The 19819-nt window shown below is 37.3% G+C and overlaps 2 protein-coding genes across 2 annotated transcripts; both read right to left on the bottom strand.

The window, feature by feature from the left end:
- Positions 1-421: 421 nt before the first annotated feature.
- LOC131960523 (tetraspanin-9-like) lies at positions 422-15321 on the bottom strand. The gene is made up of 9 exons (XM_059325762.1): positions 15166-15321; positions 12284-12340; positions 7891-8013; positions 7707-7781; positions 6394-6489; positions 5573-5668; positions 4936-4968; positions 4767-4850; positions 422-2443 (listed from the first exon to the last, which is right to left on the bottom strand). Exons 1-9 carry the CDS (start codon positions 15223-15225, stop codon positions 2354-2356), a joined length of 714 nt encoding a protein of 237 aa, XP_059181745.1. The 5' UTR covers positions 15226-15321; the 3' UTR covers positions 422-2353.
- A 2064-nt stretch (positions 15322-17385) lies between these two features.
- LOC131961131 (piggyBac transposable element-derived protein 4-like) lies at positions 17386-19200 on the bottom strand. Its single transcript, XM_059326404.1, has 2 exons — positions 18462-19200; positions 17386-18353 (listed from the first exon to the last, which is right to left on the bottom strand). The coding sequence occupies exons 1-2, from the start codon at positions 19198-19200 to the stop codon at positions 17386-17388; spliced, it is 1707 nt and encodes a 568-aa protein (XP_059182387.1).
- Between the last annotated feature and the right edge of the window lie 619 nt (positions 19201-19819).

The raw sequence follows: 19819 nt of genomic DNA, 5'->3' as shown, positions 1-19819 counted from the left end.
CCTGGCTCTGAGCCATGCATTGACTGAAGCACTCGAGTCCTCACATCTTAATTGGAAATAAGGGACCCAAACCATGAAACACAGGCCAGGATGTCACCCTTCTGAACCAGCTCTGTGGATCTAATTCTCTATCAGCCTTTCAAACACCTCCCTTACCTCTTTTAATCTCTCTATACGACCTCAGTACACCATGATCAAGATGTAATGCCTCTCTATCAACCCCCATACTACTCTATAGCCTGAATCATCCACTCTCAGCTGTGCCATCACCATTTATCTCACGCCATTTCCTTCCATCAACCATCCCACTATACCCCTCTGTTAGCCCTTTCAACCCCTCTATTAGCCTCCACCAGCCATTTATATAATGGGCCAAAGCCAAAGGTGAGCACATGAGAAAACACGAGAGTGAGAACTGGTGTATAATCAGTCTCTGGAGTTTATTTTTTAAATGATATGAGTGCAGATTTCACAATAAAGCAGTTCCTGTCACAGTAATTGTCTTCCTTTAAAAAAACATGGTGGGTTGTTGATCTGAAAACCCTGAGCTACTGTTCGGATTAATCTCTGCAGCGGTTATTTCATCTTTTATTGGCTTCTACGCGAACAATTGTACAAACAGATACTTTTTCTATAAAGTACAAACTCTTATTTTTGTCCTCAGTGCTGCAAGTGTTGCTGGGATTTCCATTTTCCCAAATTTACCCACTCTACAGAATAATAATTTTCAATTTACTGATTTTTTTGCCATGTAGCAATGTGGAGAAAAAAAGGCTTCAACTTGATAGCAGAAGTCCAATGGAGTGTTGTGTTTTCTCATGGCTAAAGCACTTTACATAGATAAACACATACACATGGAAAATATGCAAGTTCATTGTCGTTTTTTTACAAACACACAGACAGGTGACAGCTTAAATGTTTTTCTGACTTGATTATTTTAACCCGAGGAGGTTTCGGCTATTTGGTTGGTAATTTGTCTTTGGCAATTCCTTCAGAAATTATGTATACATTCATTGTTAGTGCAGATTCTGATTGGATTAAAGGGAACAAACAACAAATGTAAAGCTATGCTATCGGTTCCCCCATACTTGGATTCTTGATATAGTATAAAAAAATATATAGAGAGACTCAAGCCGAAGGTCTGGTAAAACTGACTTTTAAGCCAACTACCTTTCGAAGCAAAATCAATTCATTAAATCCAAGCAGATAAGTTCAACTTTGGTGACTTTTCGAGTGCAAATTAGTGCTGTTGACCAAAAAAAAAAACCAAACCAAAAGGTGGGGGGTCCTAAGCAATTCTCTTAGCTGAAAAGTGAAGCCAATGCCAAAAACTGCAATTCTCTTGACTGGCCACTTGGGGCTAGCTTCAATCCTCATTGACACCTATGTTAAAATGCCCAACTTTACAGAAAACGTTTACAGCCTGGTACAAAAACAGTTTTGGTCTCTATATATAAATTCCCAGGGCCATATAATTCACGTTTTTTTTATATCACAGCTGGCTCGCCACTAAATTCAGTCCTCCTCAGCTCGCCCATCCCCCAACGGACTCACTTTGTATCATATGGACGTAGTCTCCATTAAGAGCTCAGTCTATGGTTGCACCATCTTTCAATTAGCTTCTGCTGCTTGAGTATAAACTGCTCAACAAAAGAGAAATGGTCTGCAGACAATGATCAGTCAGGAGTTGTTGGTACAAAAGTCTTACTGGCCAGTTAGTGGAGGAGTTAGCTAGCTTGCTGACTGAGTAAATTATGGCTTTATAAAAGTTGGCGAGCCAGACATTTGGCTGGAAAAAAGTGTGCTTACACACTAGCGTAGCATGTTCCTGGCTGCCTAGCATGTTGCCGATTAGCTAACAAGCTACACTAGTCGCTTTTATCTCCACTCATTGTGCAAAGATGAACTTCACTTTGCTAGTTTCTGGTGTGACAGGGGCTTAGGATAGACAAAAAGACCCTAACTATGAAGACCTCCTCGGGTTAATAAAGCTGCAGTCAAATGCAGTGAAGGTTGTGCGTATATATTCCTTCTTTCCTACAAAATGTCTATAATACTACATACCATCAAATGACACAAAAGAGATATAATGATTCACAAAAAAATAAATGCTTTTGATATTCTATACAATAGAAAGCTGGAAGTAAAAAAAATGTCTGAAAGGCAGGACCTTTTCTCTCTAATTAAATCAGCATGCCACGCCGTCCCTCAGTCTCCTTCATCGCCTGTCGCTCCCTTAAAAGCCAGAAATTACGCCAAAATAGTAAAGAAGAAGAGCCTGTGTATCGATCCCAAAGTCCTCATGTTACAGTGAAGAGGTTAAAGGTGAGGGGTGGGGAGTGGAGGGTTTCTTTTAGTAGCCCTTCATGGCGATGGACGATCCACCGCCATCTTGACGTTTGATCTGATGGATCATGAAGATGGAGATCAGCAGGCCCAGCAGCTGTAAGACAGGAAGTCCGTTAGAAAGGTGACAGTTACAGTCGACAAGCTGTCAGACACGTCAGACAATACACAGACAACTACTGTCCAATCCACTCTGCGCTCAACTGCTGTTACTAATTTTCATTCTGAGGAACATCTGTTACAAATATGTCTTTTTGTTCGGATTTGCTTTGTCTTCATATTGTTAGTTTCAGAGCTGAGTGAGTTGTTGAGCTTTCTGATCCTCTTTCAGCTGCAGCTGAGTGTACTAAACTACAGCTGCAAAATAAGAGCTGGTTCCCCCTCACTATAAATTTAGATTTTAATATTTTTAACTTAATCTTTCTAAGAAACACAGAAAATCCCTGACTGTTAGCTTGCCAAGCTATCATTTTTCATTAAATTATATTTGAAAGTAACAAAACCTGACCTGAGCCCAAAGCTTCACCCAGGGCAGCAGCTCAGAATCAAATCTAATACTGTGTTGGGACCCAACACGGTATTAGGTATGGACCCCTGAGGCCAATGTTAGAGCTTTAAAAATAGATAATCCAAGTTAAGGCAAGATTTGTACGTTTAAATTATATCCCTTGAAATCGAACAATGGCATGGTCTAATATTGGATTTTCTGCCATTGGAGGGCAGTCACCATTTCTAACTGCATGAGGCCTTCTTTAACCCTTTGATGCACAACATCAGTCTAAAGTGACCCGATATGTATGAGTTCTTATGTTCTATATCTTTACAAATTATTTTCATCATTCAGTATTCTAGGTTTTCCACAATTAGTTTGTTTTTGATCATCATACATCCTAATTTTATGTTTTCCTTTATTAATTTTTTTAATAAAATCCCTTTTTGTGTCACTATTCTTCTAATGCACAAATGGGTGAAAAATGATCCGTATCCATTTTTTAGCTAAGTAGCTTGCTAAGCTAACTACTTAGCTAACTTCTTGGCTAAGTATTTAGCTAAGTAGCTTGCTAAGCTAATTACTTAGTTAACTTCTTGGCTAAGTTGCTTGCTAAGCTAACTCCTTAGCTAACTTCTTGGCAAAGTATTTAGCTAAGTAGCTACTTAGCCAAGAAGTTAGCTATGTAATAATACAGAAACCATTTTTCTTCATAAAGTATGAGAGGCAAAATGGAAATAAGTATCTGTTGTCGTCAACAGTCATTTTTGACCCATATTGTGCATTAGAAGGGTTAAGCCAGAGAAGTACTATTTATTTAGAGAACATAAATATAGAAGGAAATCACATAAGATGGAAGTGACCACATAAGTCATGTGTTTAAAAAAGGACAAGACTAAAACATGATAGATAGTGGACGCATGCAATAAACAACAGAAAAAACAATAAAAGGAAAAACTGTTTGTATACAAATCACCCAAAGGTCTTTCTTAACTGGTGTGCCTTTAGCTGCCTTTTTAAAGGATTAACAGAATCAGCAGCCTGAACAGGTTCGGGATGGGCATCTCTTAGATTAGATGCTCCAACCTAACCTCAAAATCTCAATCACTGTGGGTATTAAGGCGGGTGTGTGGAACAGAGAGCAAGTTAAGCATGTTTGACCTGAGCGAGCGAGCTGCTGATGAGTCTGGGTGAAGTAGTTCTGCCAAATATGCAGGAATGAGAATTTTAAAGTGGATCCTAAATGCAACAGGGAATCGGTGAAGAGATTTAAGTACGAGTGGTATTACCAGACCTTCTATTTGACCTCGTGAGTAGCCTTGCAGCAGCTTTCTGAACTGCTTGTAGACGATCAAGAGCAGACACACTAAGTGAGGCGAAATGCGTGTTGCCGTGGTGAATAAGAGATGAGATAAAAGCATGTATAAGCATCTCTAGTTCAGCAGTTGAACCTGCAATTTTCACTTTTCTTAAATAGGAAAAGTCTAATCTGGTCAGCTGCCTAATATGGGTGTCAAACGGCAAAGATTTATGAAATATTATCCCATAAATTACGCAGTTTGGAGTGGGCAGCAGAGGATAGAGGCCAAATATTTTTTGCATAATCAGTGGGGGATTTTTTTCTGGAGGAACAACCAAAACCAGGACGTCATAGCGAAGATTTAAAAGCTGCTTGTGACTTACTAAACAATACATTTGTGCCACGGAAGTGAACCTGAGCTGAAGCAAATCAAGATCAAATGTGATCAGAATGCGATAGTGTCTTCCCAAATAGTCAAACAGCCAAACCGTTGGTGGAAATGAGACTGAACAATCTATCGTTCTCGAGAATCACATGCTGCCCCTTTAAGTCTTTGTTGTTATAACTGGGAAACCAACACACTGGACCATATTTGATAGAACACAAAAATAGAATGACAGCAGAGCTTACTGCAATGACAGCAAATGCAAAGAAGAAGCCCATGGCGATCTTGAAGATGATGTCGAAAAAAAAGAAGATTTGATCACCACAGGTCTGCAGAAGAAGAGATGGAGACAGGGTTATTATCTGGAAACATCGCTGACTGGTGTCTTGATTGGTTGGTTGATTAATTGAATACCTGGCTGTAGATTTTTTCTGGGCCAGTGACTCCCTGCAAAAAAACAGTCAAGAAAGACAGTGAGACATCTTGTCATGTACCGGAAAGTGTTTGAAACAGGAAGGCTATAGCTGTATTTGTTAGGTTTTTGCAAACTTAATCCTTCTTGAATTTTACTATAACTACTAAACATGTATGAAAACACTAGATAATAATGATTGGATCAACTACTTAATCTAGATATTTAACAGTACATTATTTGCAACAATTCATCTTTTAAAAAACATTTTATTTTCTGATCGCATTATGGCAGTTCAGACATTTTGGTTATCATGTGACTTATCTTCTGGCATTACCATTTGGGCAAACTTTTCATTTGACAGACGATGTTGTCTGCTACAATCTGCAGGACAAGCTTTACTTTTCATGAACTCAATCATTTTAAATGGTAGTTCTGCTGCTATTAGCAATATAAATCATCGTGTTTGTTTTCTGGGAACTTTTAGGATTCAGTATCTAGATAAAGAATTGAACCACCTGCCCTCTCGATTACCAGCACAATGTTTGGTACAGTTGAAGAAGTGGCATTTACGTTTGCACATGAAAAAGAGCTTTCCCATGAAATGAGACTCACTGAATTCCATTTTACAAAACCAACCTTGGGTTTGGATTTGCATCCAAATCCATTGCATTCACAGGAATCAGGGATGACGTCACCCCAGTCCGTGGCGCTCGTCACTCCACAGCAGTGGCTCTGCAACCACATGAGAGAGTGAGTTTCAACAGGTGGAAAAGGCCTTCAACAGAAACCAGAAGTAGATAGTGATAGAAATAGAGAACTGAAAATAATGCACAACACAGTTACTCCAAAATCTTGATCACATATCATAATCTTTCTCTAGCAGTGGTTTGATATTGCTCTGCTCTTATTGTGGAGATTATTTGGGATGGGCTTTTACTTTTTAAATTTTCCTTCTGTAGACCAGACCGCAGAAGATCCAATTGATCTGGACACAATGCATAAACTTTGACAAGTTTATGCATTTTTTTACTTTTAAACATATGGTTGCTTCATATTCATGTTTAATTATTATTTGGCAACCTTGCCTAAACCTGAGTGTGATTCAAGACAGGCCAGATATTGCTTATCCAAAACACCTTTAGGCTAAATAACTGCGCCCTCCCAGTTCAAATGGAACACACTATTAAATTTAGTATTTGCACTGTATGGTGGAGGGAACATTGCTTCAAGTAGCATGATGGAAGAGTGGTTGGATCCCATATGTTTTTGCTTTTTTTTTTTTTTTTTTTACAACATAGTGACTATTATTGTGACTGTAATGTAATCATCAATGCAAAACTCGTCTAATATCCACTGGAGAGCATTCATTCTAGAAGAACCTACAAGAAGCAGTGTTAAAAACATCAAAACTACAGTCATAAGGGTTAATAAGGGTTCATAGTAAATGAGAACATTACACTGTGCTGAAAGCCTTCAAGCATTTGCCTAAAACTCTCTTCTTCCATGTTGGGCTTTGACACCTCAGCGGCACTGCTGTCGAAGGCAGATTTAATCTACAAAAAGAAAGGAGAACATTAGCATTGAGGTAGATGGGAAAAAAACAAACAATTTTGGGAGCGTTGGGAAGGTTTGGGGAATGCGTAACAAAGACCTAGCATCCAGTTAAGAAGAACACATCAACATAGACCAATAGTAGTAGATAGAGATGGCATTAGATTAAGAGTTTGTTATAATCAAGGCACATATTAGGATCAGAAATGACGAAGAAAACGTTAGCATGTGTTTGCATTAGGTAGAAAGAGCGTTAGCATCACGGTAGAAACATAGAACATTAGCATTAATATATATAGAGAAAACTTTAGCGTGAAGGTAGATAGTGAGAAAGTGTTAAGTTTAAGGTAGAAAAAACATTAGCATCAAGGTAGATAAAGAGAGTGTTAGCATTAAGGAAGATAGAGAAAGTGTTAGCATTAAGGTTGAAATAACTTCAGCTTTAAGGTAGATAGAGGGAAGTCAAATGGCAAGGTGGATAGACAGAACATTAGCATCAAGGTAGATACACATAATGTATGTAAGGTAAAAAGAGAGAGTGCTAGCAAGATGGAGAGAGCGAATGTTAGCATCAAGGTAGATAAAAAGAACGTTAGCATCAAGGGAGATAAAGAGTGTTAGCATCAAGGGAGAAATATATAGCAAACTTTGTCATACTAATGCTGCATTTGATTGCACTCAGAACTCGGAACTTCCGAGTCGGAAAAAGGCAATAGAACGGCCTTTGAACTCGGGATTCAAACTCGGGAATTGGGGTAGGATCCAAGCAGCCCGAGTAGATCGGAAATACGTGGAAAACGTCAAAGCAAAATGGCGCCACACACCGTGAGAGGTAAGCAGTCACTTTATCTCCAACATTTAGTCTGTTATGTGTCGTTTAATTTAGCATTTGTGTTACTAAAAGTGTAGGATTACTTTGTAGTGGTATTTGACAGCTGCACGGCTTGCAGAAGTCATACTTACAGCATACGACGTTTCTCTTTCTCTCTCTCTTGCTTAGGTAGCTGATGTACTTCCCCAGAATAATTTTTTAAATGCTCGAAAGACATCCAAACAAACATTAATTTACAACACATTTACCTCGGAAGTCGGAATTTCCAACTCGGATCTTTCCGATTTCCGAGCCCAATCGAACGCAGCATTATAGTGAGAGAGGGAACATCAAGATAGGTTGACAAACATTTGATGGATTAATTGGTAGGCGAGATAAATAGTTGACCTGGTTTCTGAAGACAACGATAATGATGCCATAGATCAGCATGATGATCATTCCGACCCCCATGAGGCCTGCAAACTGAAAAGACAATGAAACGATATTAAAAGATACGCTTGTTTTATATATTGTGGTGATTTGGCTTGATTGCTGCACAAAATTATTTTTTAAATTCACATATTGTACGTACTATTTTGAGGGCGATGCCTTTCTCAGAGATTCCTGCGTAGATTCCCAGGCAGGAGATGCTGAGGACTCCGATGGCAAACACCCAAGTAGTCCATCCGAGGCTCGGACCCCCAACGGCTGACAGCTGTACCCCAACGACAAGACAATAGTGGATTTAATAATAAGGCTCACATTATTCTACATTCTCGACACATACAGACTTTATTTATCTTGAAAATATAGTCAGAAACAACAGCTATAACCTAAACACTTAAAGTTTTAACAATATTTATTTCAATAATATCCTCCCTGGAAGTTAACGTTCCTTAACTTAGGAATGATGCAATCAGAGTGATTTGTGGGCTCTTATGTTGTGTTTACTAAACTTGACTATGTTCAACGTCCATGAAAACCAGGTTTAATTAGCCAGGTTGGCTTATCTTAGATATTCAAATATCCCCTCTTAATTCATCTTATCTACTTCATGCCATTTAATTGAAAACATTTTTTTTTAAATAAATAAATAAGTCCGTAATTGCAGCTTGCATGGGTTGGAGAGGAAGAAAAATGGGTGTGACAGGCACAAAACAAGACAGCAAAAACACAAAGAAAAAAAGGTTTATTTTTATGTAATTTAGCTTTTTTTTTTCATTCTTTAACTGCATTTAGTGTGATTTTCTTGCACAAATGTAATTGTTTTAAAGGGTTTTTTTGGTCAAAATTTTCCATTTTTATGGTGTTTTTACGGAGGACCCTCAAAAAGCCAGGTCATCATGTTCTCAAAGCTAAATTTTAATGCAAAATTAATTTATATGCTGCAGTATATGCAAAAAAATGTTTTGCAAAAAAGCAATTGATAAACAAGCTGCATTTGTATCTTATATCACCATGTGTGTAATTCTTGTACACAAGCATTAAAGAATTCAGTTTGTTCCAGTGGATGCTTCATAGGTATTCCTAAAAAAAAGTGTTGCAATGAATTTCGGCGGTATCCCATTATACTTTATACAGGTTCACAGCTTTCAGATGATGTCACCACTTATTTGTGGTATTTATTGTTGACCTGCTATCTCCCCCTAAACATCCACTGCCCAGAACCACCAAAAAGGTCTTTGAACAATAAAAGGTTAATGTCAGTTATTTATACTTCCATAAGTGTTTTGGAGACTGTAAAATATTTCCAAAGAGGTCCAATCTAAACATGTTTTTCATGGTATTTATCAGCAATAAGAGAAATATAAAATACCCAACGTATAATAATGCTCTTCAATGTGGCCAAACGGCATAAAACACATTCTTTAACATGAGAAAACACCAGTTCAGTAATGTTATTTCCAGAAAAAAACATTATCTTTTAAATGGACGACGTGGGAGTCGAGTTTCAGCCCATTAGCATGTTTAAAATCCTGCATCCTAGAGAAATGGACACTGGCAGGAAATCTGAAACCTGATGATGGTGTTTTGGAAACTGCTCGACAGAAATGGAAAGAAAATTCGATTATATAAAAAACAATGAGCTGCTGGGCTTTTTTTCCATGAACAGAGATAGTTTTTTTTTTGCATGAAGCCCCTCAGTCGATCTGATAACATTGTTGGAGCCATCCTGTTTTTCTGTTGCAGAGAAAGTGGAGTGTGCGAATGGAAAATCTCCTCCAGGCTGCATCTGCTCTGCATTAGGAGAAATCAAAGGCTCCACTACGTCTTGGCAGCGTCCCTGTGTCCTTATAAACACTCCCAATCCTTCACCTCGACTTGTTTTGAACATTTCTAAACAGGTACTGTGTCTGCTCGGATGTGTGCTGCGTGCAGGATTACAGTTTGTGATTTCGTGAGAAACAAAATCAGCGCTGACTTTCACAAACCAGCTGCTTTTGTTTAAATTCAAGCCTAACCATAGTATTTACACCGTGGGTTGTAAGAGGTTACACAAGGTTCTTTATGTTGCCATAAAATCAAAACCCCCCTTTTTATTTCTTTTTTTTTTATAGTAATCAAGACAAACAAACCCTGTAACCTCTGTTTTTTTCCCTCCAAACTTAATCAGAGTCAGATGTGAACTGCAATTTAAACAATTTGGTTGTTTTACTTTGGGAGTCACGTTACAGTAAATCTGCTGCACATTCTGCCAAGACACATCCCGTAATGTGAAGTTGTAAATGTAAGCTTGGCAGCGACGGGCGTCCATTGATCCAACGGAGATAATGAACGAGGGAATTCATCTGGCAGATCGCAGCACATACTCGTCATTTCATCCTCCTGGTAGATAAACAAACAGTGTTTCTGGTTCGGCATCTGTTGGCAGCGTTTGGAGCATGTTGCGACACTTTACACAACTTTTTCAGGACGGAAGTGGACGCAGTGTGTCAGTGTTACACCGGGGAAAAGCTGAGGCTTGGAAAACTGTCTGAGACCTTAGGGGAGTTTCCATTACAGTCCAATACCTGGAATGAGGCGGTCTCACTCGCTGAAACGCCCCTAACTTGAATATGAGCTGTCCTGAGAGGTCTTTTTGGCCCTGTAGAAGAGCAGGGCCGTTTTTCTCCCCTGAAAAAATCCTGGTTTTTGATTGGATAGAACGCTAAGCAGGATGTGACGTAGTACTCGGTGCCACAACACGCACCATTTGTAAAAGCCGACTTAGCAACTTTGTCGCTATATTTAGCGACATTTCAGACCCCCTTAGCGACTATTTCTCAAAAAAGCGACTAGCGAACAAATCCAGCGACTTTTTCTGGTGTTATTGGAGACTTTTGGAGACTCGTTCTTACTCTTCTTAACGAGCTGCGGGGCCGGCGGCTCGTTAAGAAGAGTAAGAACGAGTTGAAGCGGCACAGTCCTCCTGCAGCAGTCTCTCCCAGCTGCAGAGCCAGAGGGGATGTTAACCCCTTAGCGTCCAGTCTGGAAATTGCTAATAGGCTAACAGTTAGCTCTGTAGCAGTACAGTGTGTATGTGCTGCTGCTGCAGGAGGTGTTCACTTAGCGATCTCTGTTTCAACAAGCACCGGACACTCAGTGACCGACATCCCTAACTGTGCACAATGTTTATTATATAATTAGCCATGCTGCTTTGTTTATGATCAGCTGCTGACGTTGTGCACAGTTAGCGATGGTGGCCAATGTTGAGTCTCCCGTGTTTAATCTGTTGCGTATGTGATCACGGATCACGGTCGAAACTGTTGCTCAGCGATTACGCAACGATTGAAAACCGTACGTCACCTCCGGAGTCTCTAAATCCCTCTGGGGGCCTTTTTTTGTAATGGAGACACGCAGAGTGAGCGGACATTTGAGAGGCCGTAGCCTGAGACTTTCCCAGCGGCCACTTTCTCCCCTAATGGAAACACGGCTATTAAACGTTAATAAAAGTCTGAAGGATTGCTTTTTTGCACGTTTAAATTAACTCTTTGGAGTTTTGGGCTGTTTTGTCCTTTTTGACTCATTTTCATTCGTCTCAACTCACCTATATGACCTGATCATTATTGTTTCACTTTGACTCACTGGATCAACATTTTGAACCCAAAAAACCCCCCCAAAAAATAGATTTTTTTTGTTGTTGTTTGTTTTGTTTTTTACTTTATTTTTAAATTTTTTGGTTGGGTTTAACTTTATTGTATTTTATTATTTTTTTACTATTTTTGTTTTTTATTTTGTTTTATTTTATTTAGGTTTATGTCATATTTTATAAATAATAAATATAATAATATCGGATCTTGAAAAAAATTTTTACCTTCAACATTTTAAATGTTGCTTACAAATCTTACAAATAAGGGGTAAAATTAGGAGAATTATTATTATTATTAAATTGGGTTTTTATTGTTTTTTTAACACTAAAACTTTAAATTGAATGTAAAAATATTTAAAAATACATCATAAAAAATGGTTTTAAAAGGTTTTAAGATAGTCAGCAAAAGTTGCAAAACACTTACCGTCATGTTAAAGTTTTAAAAAAACAAAAAACAAATATAAATTAATTACAAATCTAACATCTAAGAGGTAAAATGAGAAGAAAATCTTGTTCTATAAAATCCTACTAAATTTATTTGACTTTATTTCCAGTTTTACTCGGCCAATCATCAAACACAAACTGGCCGCATGGAGTTTGAATGAAACATTTCTGAAATTGGATTCAGATTCATAGCCAGACTCAGTGTTTCCCCTCTTTATAGTCTTTATGCTAAGCTAAGCTAACTGGCTCCAGCTGAACTAAGAGTTAATTTTATTCAGGAAGTACAGAAACAAATTTACTATTTACCTTTCTGTTTTTGAAAAGTTTTTAAAAAATGTGGTCCTGATTACACTGATTACACTTTTATGCAAACACGCCGACTGATTTTCAAGGTTTTTTTTCTGCATTTTAGTGCCAAAGTGTAGAACATGAAAATGCTTGTGTTGATGTTGTTGTTGTTGTTGTTGTTTACCTGACCGCTGACGACGCTGGCCTTCACCGCCCCATAGACCAGCCCACATCCCAGAATCTGAGGAAAGAGTCACATAAGTTTATTTTGTGCTTTTTAACAAAATAAAAGGCCACAGTATGGAGGCTGAAGGGTGCCATCAGAGTATTTATTATAAAAAAAAATAATAATGATAATTTAATAAAATAAAAAAGTGGATAAAAAGGAATGAATAAGCAGTGAAGAAGGAATGAGAATGAACCGGAAATGAGAAGACATATAATTAAAAGTTTATAAAAATTTTGTTTGTTTTTACTTTATTGTATTTTATTTATTTTTTATTTGTTTTGTTTTGTTCTCTCCTATTTTATTTATTTTTGTTTGTTTTGTTTGTTTTTACTTCATTGTGTTTTTTGTTTTGTTTTAGTTTGCTTTTACTTAATGTTTTTTGGAATATTTGTTTTGTTCTCTCCTATTTTATTTATTTTTGTTTGTTTATACTTTATTGTGTTTTTTGTTTTTACTTTTTATTTGTTTGTTTTTACTTTATTGTGTTTTTTGTTTTAATTGGTTTTTACTTTATGTTTATTCTTTTATTTGGCTTTGTTTAGTTTTATCTTACTTTATTATCCTTCAAATTCAGGCGTTTGAGGATCCTTCCTTATCATTGGGATACAGCCTAACAGTCAGTTTGTGGTTTTATTTGATGGGCGGCGGCCACTCGTTATCCCACATCAACATGTGATTGGACAAAGAGAAGTCCCGCCCCCCCGAGCCCAATTTGCGTCATCACAACTTTTTTTCACACTTTGCAGGAAGAGAAAGTGACGTGACAAAAGATACTTTAACAGACATTTACAGCATGCAGTAAGAGATACATTAACTCCTAATGCAATCACTCATTATGACTTGAAATATGACTTGTCTTTTATTTTTTTGTGTCTTTAAAAGTTTAAGAGTTTAAACTATTTAGCAACCACTTCAGAGCAGCCTGAGGGCATAAAAACCATAAATATGTGTTTTTGTTTTGTTTTTTGCAACATTAAAAAGGTATTATACTAAAAAGAAAAAAATCAGTTTATTTTGTATTTATTTGTTATTATTTTATTTTTTATTATTTTTCGTTTGTTTTTCATTTTGTTTTCTTTCTCGTTTGTTTTTACTGTATTGTATTTTTTTAATTTAATTTAAAATACTTTTTTCTTATTTTATTTTGGTGAATTTATTATATAATAAATAATACATCATATTTAATTTTAAATGTATTATTTAATTTAATATATTTTTATCTTACTTTATTTTCGTTTATTTATTATTTGATAAATAATATATATCATAATACAATTGAATTACTCTATTTTCATGCATCAGATTAGTTTTTTGTTCAGTTTTAACCACATTTTGTCTAATTCTCTTGCACGGATTTCTAAGTTATCACGTAATAATTTTATTTATCTGTAATTTATTTATTTTTGTTGGTGTGATTCTTGTACTGGTGCATGCCGGGAGTTTTATTTCGTCTCTCTGGCAGAATGTTTGTCCTTCGCATAAAGAGACACCAGAGGGAGACAGAGCTCTGAAAACTTTCTCTCTGGTTCCAGATGTTAGACGGCTCCTTCAAACACTTTCATTAATAATAATCAACTCAACATTTTTTAACTTTAAATACACCAGATATATACAGTATATTCAAATATCTCCCCTTAATTCATCTTATGTACTTTATGCCATTTAATTTATTAAGATTAAGATCTCCTTTATTAGTAGTAGTTTCAGCAGCAAAGTGGATGGAAAAAAAACAATAAATAGTTAGTAAACATATCAAAGTATTAACAATTTACAATACAAACAAGTGGAAATGTTAAAAGTGTTAACAATTAAAACAAAAATGAAATAAAAAAAACAACTTAAGGAACATTATATACAATGTAGATCGAGTTAAAATAAATCCGAATAATCAGCAGAAAATAAAGAAATAACTCCGTAACTGGAGCTTGCGTGTGTCCGAGGAGGAACAAAAGTGGGCGTGACGGCACGAAAAAGTATTAAAAAAAAATTAAAAAAAAGGTTTATTTTGATGTAATTAAGTTTTTTTTCGTTCTTTAACTGCGTTTAGTGTGATATTCTTGCGCAAATTGAATTGTTTTTAAGGTTTTATTGGGTCAAAATGAGACGTTTTTCTGGTGTTTTTTTTATAGAGGACCCTCAAACTGGAAACAGCCCTGCTCTTTTAATTGACTTTTTTTTTTTTTATATGGGCCCTCGGAGCTAAAAACATGTCTGTGCAGCAGAGAGCAATGAGCCTTCATTAGAGAGGATAAAAAGGGGCTCGGGGGGGGGGGGGGACTGAAACCTGACTCTGGCTTTCCCTCGGTTTTTTTTTTTTTTGGAGGGGTTTTTTTTTCTGTCTCCCTCTTACTGGAAATGACTGTTTACTGAACATGAGCCATTGTATACATAAAAAAAACACACCTTTGACGTTTTTCCACTTCACTTTCAATTCAATCCAGTTTGAAATCTTTTTTTTGCTATTTTTTAAGGAAACTGTATTAAAAAGAAATACTTTTTTTTTATTTTGCACATAAAACTGCAGCTTTTTTTGTTGGTTTTTAGCACAATAGATTTGTTTTTCAAATTAGTTTTGTTAAAAGTAAAAGCTCTACAATAAATATTTAATTTTTTTCAGTTTTTTTCCACCTGAATAACATCAACGGTTTGCTTTTCAATTAACAGACGGTAATAGAAAAATAAATAAATAATTTTTTAAAAATCGATTTTTCTCTCTCTTTTTTCTTATTTGCTCCAAACACAAACACAGAACTAAAAAAAGGGAAATAACTGAATTTAAAAAATAAAAAAAATTTAAAAAATGCACAGAAATGGTGATAAAAGTGTTTTTTACTTACTGCAAACAGCACGTTGAAGAAGACAAAGAGGCACTTGATGCATCCGTTAATTTTCCCCATGTTGGTTTTTTTTTGTCCAGAGGTGAAGGTGAAGCTGTGAGCGTGTGCGGTACCACTGTGTGTGATGCTGTGCAGCAGTGTGTGTGCTGTGATATACTGCCTGTCTGTAGGCGTGAATGGGGGGGGGAGCCCAGAGTTGTGGCACACAGAGCTGATCTGCCCACAGAATAAAAACACTTTCACTCACACGTTGCAGCTTGCAGGGTTCCACAGAATTTTTTTAAAAAATAGTTAAAAAGTTAAAAATTTTCCTAATTGATGGACTTTTTCAGTTTAAATACTTTAACATGTATTTTTTTTCTTATTTGAACCTCTTTAAATAGGAATCTTGGCTAAAAAAGATGCAAAAAAGTAAATTTACAAGAGAAAAAACTGATCTAAATATCTAAAACTATTATATTCTTGCTTAAAACGTATTGTGGTGTAGACGTTTGACCGTCTGACAAGAAGGCGGAACTTTCTAACTGTTTTTTAACTGTAAGTTTATCTTGGACGTTAATTGCAGGATGTTTACAGAGTGATCCGGTGTTTAAAAGTGTCAGGAAAAAAAAGAAAATCACTCTTTTAACTTTCTGCTGCCAGAAATAAACAAATGACAGTTTCAGTTGTTTAAAAAGCTATTATCCTTAAAAAAAACAAAACATTTTTATCAGACTAACAGGAGGAAATATAAAGTATATAAAGTGTATTTGTTTTGGGACTATTTTGCGCGGCGGATTAATCCACATTTGATGCTCTGGTGAGTGTTTGAAGCAGCAGGGCGGTGTGTGTGTGTGTGTGTGTGTGTGTGTGTGTGTGTGTGTGTGTTTGTGTTTGTGTGTGTGTGTGTGCAGAAAAACCGAGAAAAACAAAATAAATTGTGAAAGTGTGGTTGCAGTAATGAACAGGCACTTTCACCTTGTTCATATACAGCGCACATAATGTTGATGAACATAATGTATCCTCCATTTGCACTACTATGTATATATTTATATATATATGTGTATATGTATGTATATATGTGTGTATGTGTGTATGTATGTATATATGTGTGTGTGTGTATATGTATGTATATATATATATATATATATATATACATATATATATATATATACATAAGTGTGGTTGCTCATTTAACATTTAACGTTTCAGACTAAAACTTTAAGTTGGTTTAAGTTTGGGGAAGGAGCGGAAGTTTCCGAGCTCCATGAAACTGAAAGCAACCTACAGATTTACATTTTTCAAACTTGACTTTCCCCCTCGCTAGATTGTGTTATTTTGGCGCCGTGTCCTGCTGTTTTCGTAGCTTGGTACCAATATTTGGTGCAAAGAATCGTCTTGAACACGACAAAATAAAAAGAAAAGGAATAAAAAAGCTTCACACGTTGATGTTTTTCCACTTCACTTTCAAATTAATCCAATTTATAATATTTGTTTTATATTTATATCTATTTTAGGAGTTTAAAAACTATAATAATAACCCAAATAAAGTCTTCCGTATTTTTTTTTTCTTTTTCTCTCGTTAATCTGCACCTTATGTCTTTATTTTTTGAGTATAACAGACTTTTTTTTCAATGAGTTTTGTTGAAAGTAAAAGCTGATAATGGATCATTTTGGTTCAGGTTTGATTCGGTAAAGAAACCATGAACTACTTGGTTAAAGTTTGGGGAAAGATTGTGTTTAATGTAAAGTCTGATGTTTTTCTTTTTCTCTGGTTATCTGCAGCTTTTGTGTTTGTTTGTTTTTTAGCTTGATATACTTTGAGTTTTGTTAAAAGTAAAAGCAGAAAATAAATAATTTTAGTCATCATTTGGGGAAAGGTTGGGTTCTTTGTTTACCCTCCTGTTGTCCTCATTTTCTATATACACCCTATGTCCTCCGGGTCAAAATGACCCGTCTTCACTAAACCCCCAATATAAGCAGCTTAATTGAATTTAAACACCAAATTTCATCTTGCTTGAAGAAACAACTTGTCATTCACCACAAAATGTGTGAATACCTGAGTTTTCCCTCTTCACTTGTATTTCTATAGCTTAAGAAAAGAAAAAAAAATGTGCAAAAAGGAGTTTTGAATGCATTTTTATTCATCCCAATGACTCAGTTTCTTTCTTTTCTTTCTCCACTGAACAATTTAAGACAATGTACAATACAAAAATATGAAAAATAACATAACCCATTCAACTAATTAGCACATGTAGGGCAGTATGCAAGTGCACAGCCTTTGCAGATATATTTCTTACACCTGCAGCACACAGTATGTGTTTTACAGTCCTTCTTTTGAGGGCAGAACTGACAGCTCTTCCTCTTACTTGCCCTAGCTGGGGAAGTGGCTGTGGTAGCTGGATCCTCAGGTTGATCAGGAGCTCCTGCACTCTGAATAGCTTTCACAACTGCTGCTGAGGCTTCTGTGCGGGGGACATGCTTCCTTTTTTCAATGAGCGGAATTACAAGTGCCTTTCCTAGCTGCTCCAGGAACACCCTCCTCTTGTGCTGCTTACGAGACATCCAGGTTGGGTTGATCTCTTTCCAAATCACAAAGGCATTGTAGGAGGAAACATCAATGATGTTGTGGAAGATGACCAGGGGCCAGCGGGCAGTCATCCTTCTGCAGCTGTATGTTCCAATCACCTTATCTAGGTTGTCCACGCCTCCTTTGTTGTGGTTGTAGTCTAGGATGATGACTGGCTTCCTGTCCTCACGATCGCTAATGTCACCGTCTGTGTGCAGTGTGTTCAGAAGAACTACATTCTTGTTTTTCTTTGGGAGGTATGAAACTAGAGTGGTGGTGGGCGTGAAGGCAAACTTTGATGAGAAGACCTCTCTCTCCTTTGACGCAAGCAGTGCAGGTGGGAGCTCAGGCTTGTTCTTTCGAACTGTACCAACCATGGTGATCTTCCTCTTCAGGAGCTGCTGTCCGAGTTCATAAGAGGTGAAGAAATTGTCACATGTCACATTGTGACCCCTCAGTCCCTCTGTCACATCAAGCACAACTCGCATCCCCTGGTTCTTCTCTGGGCATCCACTGGTCGGCTTCCCGGTATAGACTTGCATTTTCCAAGCATAGCTTGATTTGGCATCGCAAGCCACCCATGACTTGATCCCATATTTTGCTGGCTTGCTGGGCATATACTGCCGGAAAGGACAACGACCTTTGGAGAGAAGACATTAGCATCAGTGATTAGTATCAGTGTCACAGAAAACAGTCAAACAAATCAATAGTGAAAATCACTTTTATTACAAATATGAAAGTAGATTACCTCTAAATGGAACCAGTTGCTCATCCACTGTTACGTCAGGCCCTGGATTGTAGAGGTAGGGCAGCCGCTCCACCCACTTGTCCCAGACCTCTCTTATGGCTGCAAGTTTGTCTGTCACACGTCTTGCTGGTCTTGACTCACGGTCATCAAATCGTAGCAGTCTTGAGTAGGTGTGAAAGAGTTTGAGTGGCATTGTGGCTCGGAAAATTGGCCTCCCACTCTCTGCATCCCATAGACTAGCTGCAGCCTCACCTCGGGACCTGTATACACCGGCTAAGATTAGCAGCCCTAAGTAGGCCTGCAGGTCAGTCTCATCCATCTTTTTCCAGCTGTCTCCATATTTGCGAAAACCCTCCAGATTTGTCATCTCCAGGATTATTTTTTCTATCGCTGGTGTGATAAACAGGTAGAATGTAGAGACAATGTCATGGGCATGAGAAACGGCATACCTTGTGGGTCCTGGGGTCATCTTCATGACGTTGTGTTCTGCATGCCTGCCGTGTTGGTCATATGCTGCTGAGGACCATGTTATTTTGCCATTTTTTGAAAGGAAAGTCTCTCTTTCAGCTTCAGGGTTTTCTTCTTCTTCTGAAGATGATTCATCATGCTCTGGGTTGTATTCCTCCCCATCTTCTTCTTCTGATACATCCTCCACTTCCTCTTCTGAATCAGAGTTGTCTTGCTGGACTTCTGAAAAAATCAGCTCTAGAGCCTCTTCAACGTTATAACGCACACTCATGGCTTCAGCACAGACAGAATTCGGGGTCCTGTCATCTGCAGCACCTTTATAACCTCTGGAAATCCACAGAAAAAGAGCTCTGCAGTCTGCGAGAACACCTTTGTGTTGTTTACGTCTGCTACTGTCTTGTTCACGTTTACTACTAATTGATCTGAGACTGATCAAAGGCACAGCAGTCCTCGAGACGACCACCTGATTTGTCTTGTTTAGTTCTGCTACTGATTGATCTGAGACACAACTAAAACATTGTAACATTCTGTGTTGTGTAAATAACTCTGTGACCTGGATTTCGAGTCTTTTTGCCTCACGGGTCATTTTGACCCGAAGACCACCTTTGTACCTTTTTTGTACAGCTTACATGGAAATGTGAATAAAAGCAACATTTCACTTTTTCTACTGTTGGTGCCAATCTAGGAAAAGTCATAAAATTTCAAGTTAAAAAAATATCGTTTAGGGGATTTTTTTTGGGTTTTTAACACAGTGGCGGGTCATTTTGACCCGAGGACAACAGGAGGGTTAAAAGAAAGCAGATGGCAGCTTAATTAGTTCTGTGTGTTGGGTCTATGTGTTGGTTGTGTTGGTTCTGTCTGTTTGTCGTGTTGGTTCCGTCTGTTGGTTT

This window comes from Centropristis striata, chromosome 22 (assembly GCF_030273125.1).
Source record: "Centropristis striata isolate RG_2023a ecotype Rhode Island chromosome 22, C.striata_1.0, whole genome shotgun sequence".
NCBI classification, from domain to species: domain Eukaryota; kingdom Metazoa; phylum Chordata; class Actinopteri; order Perciformes; family Serranidae; genus Centropristis; species Centropristis striata.
Note: the sequence above shows the minus strand (reverse complement) of the source record. Positions and strands in the feature narration are given on the sequence as shown.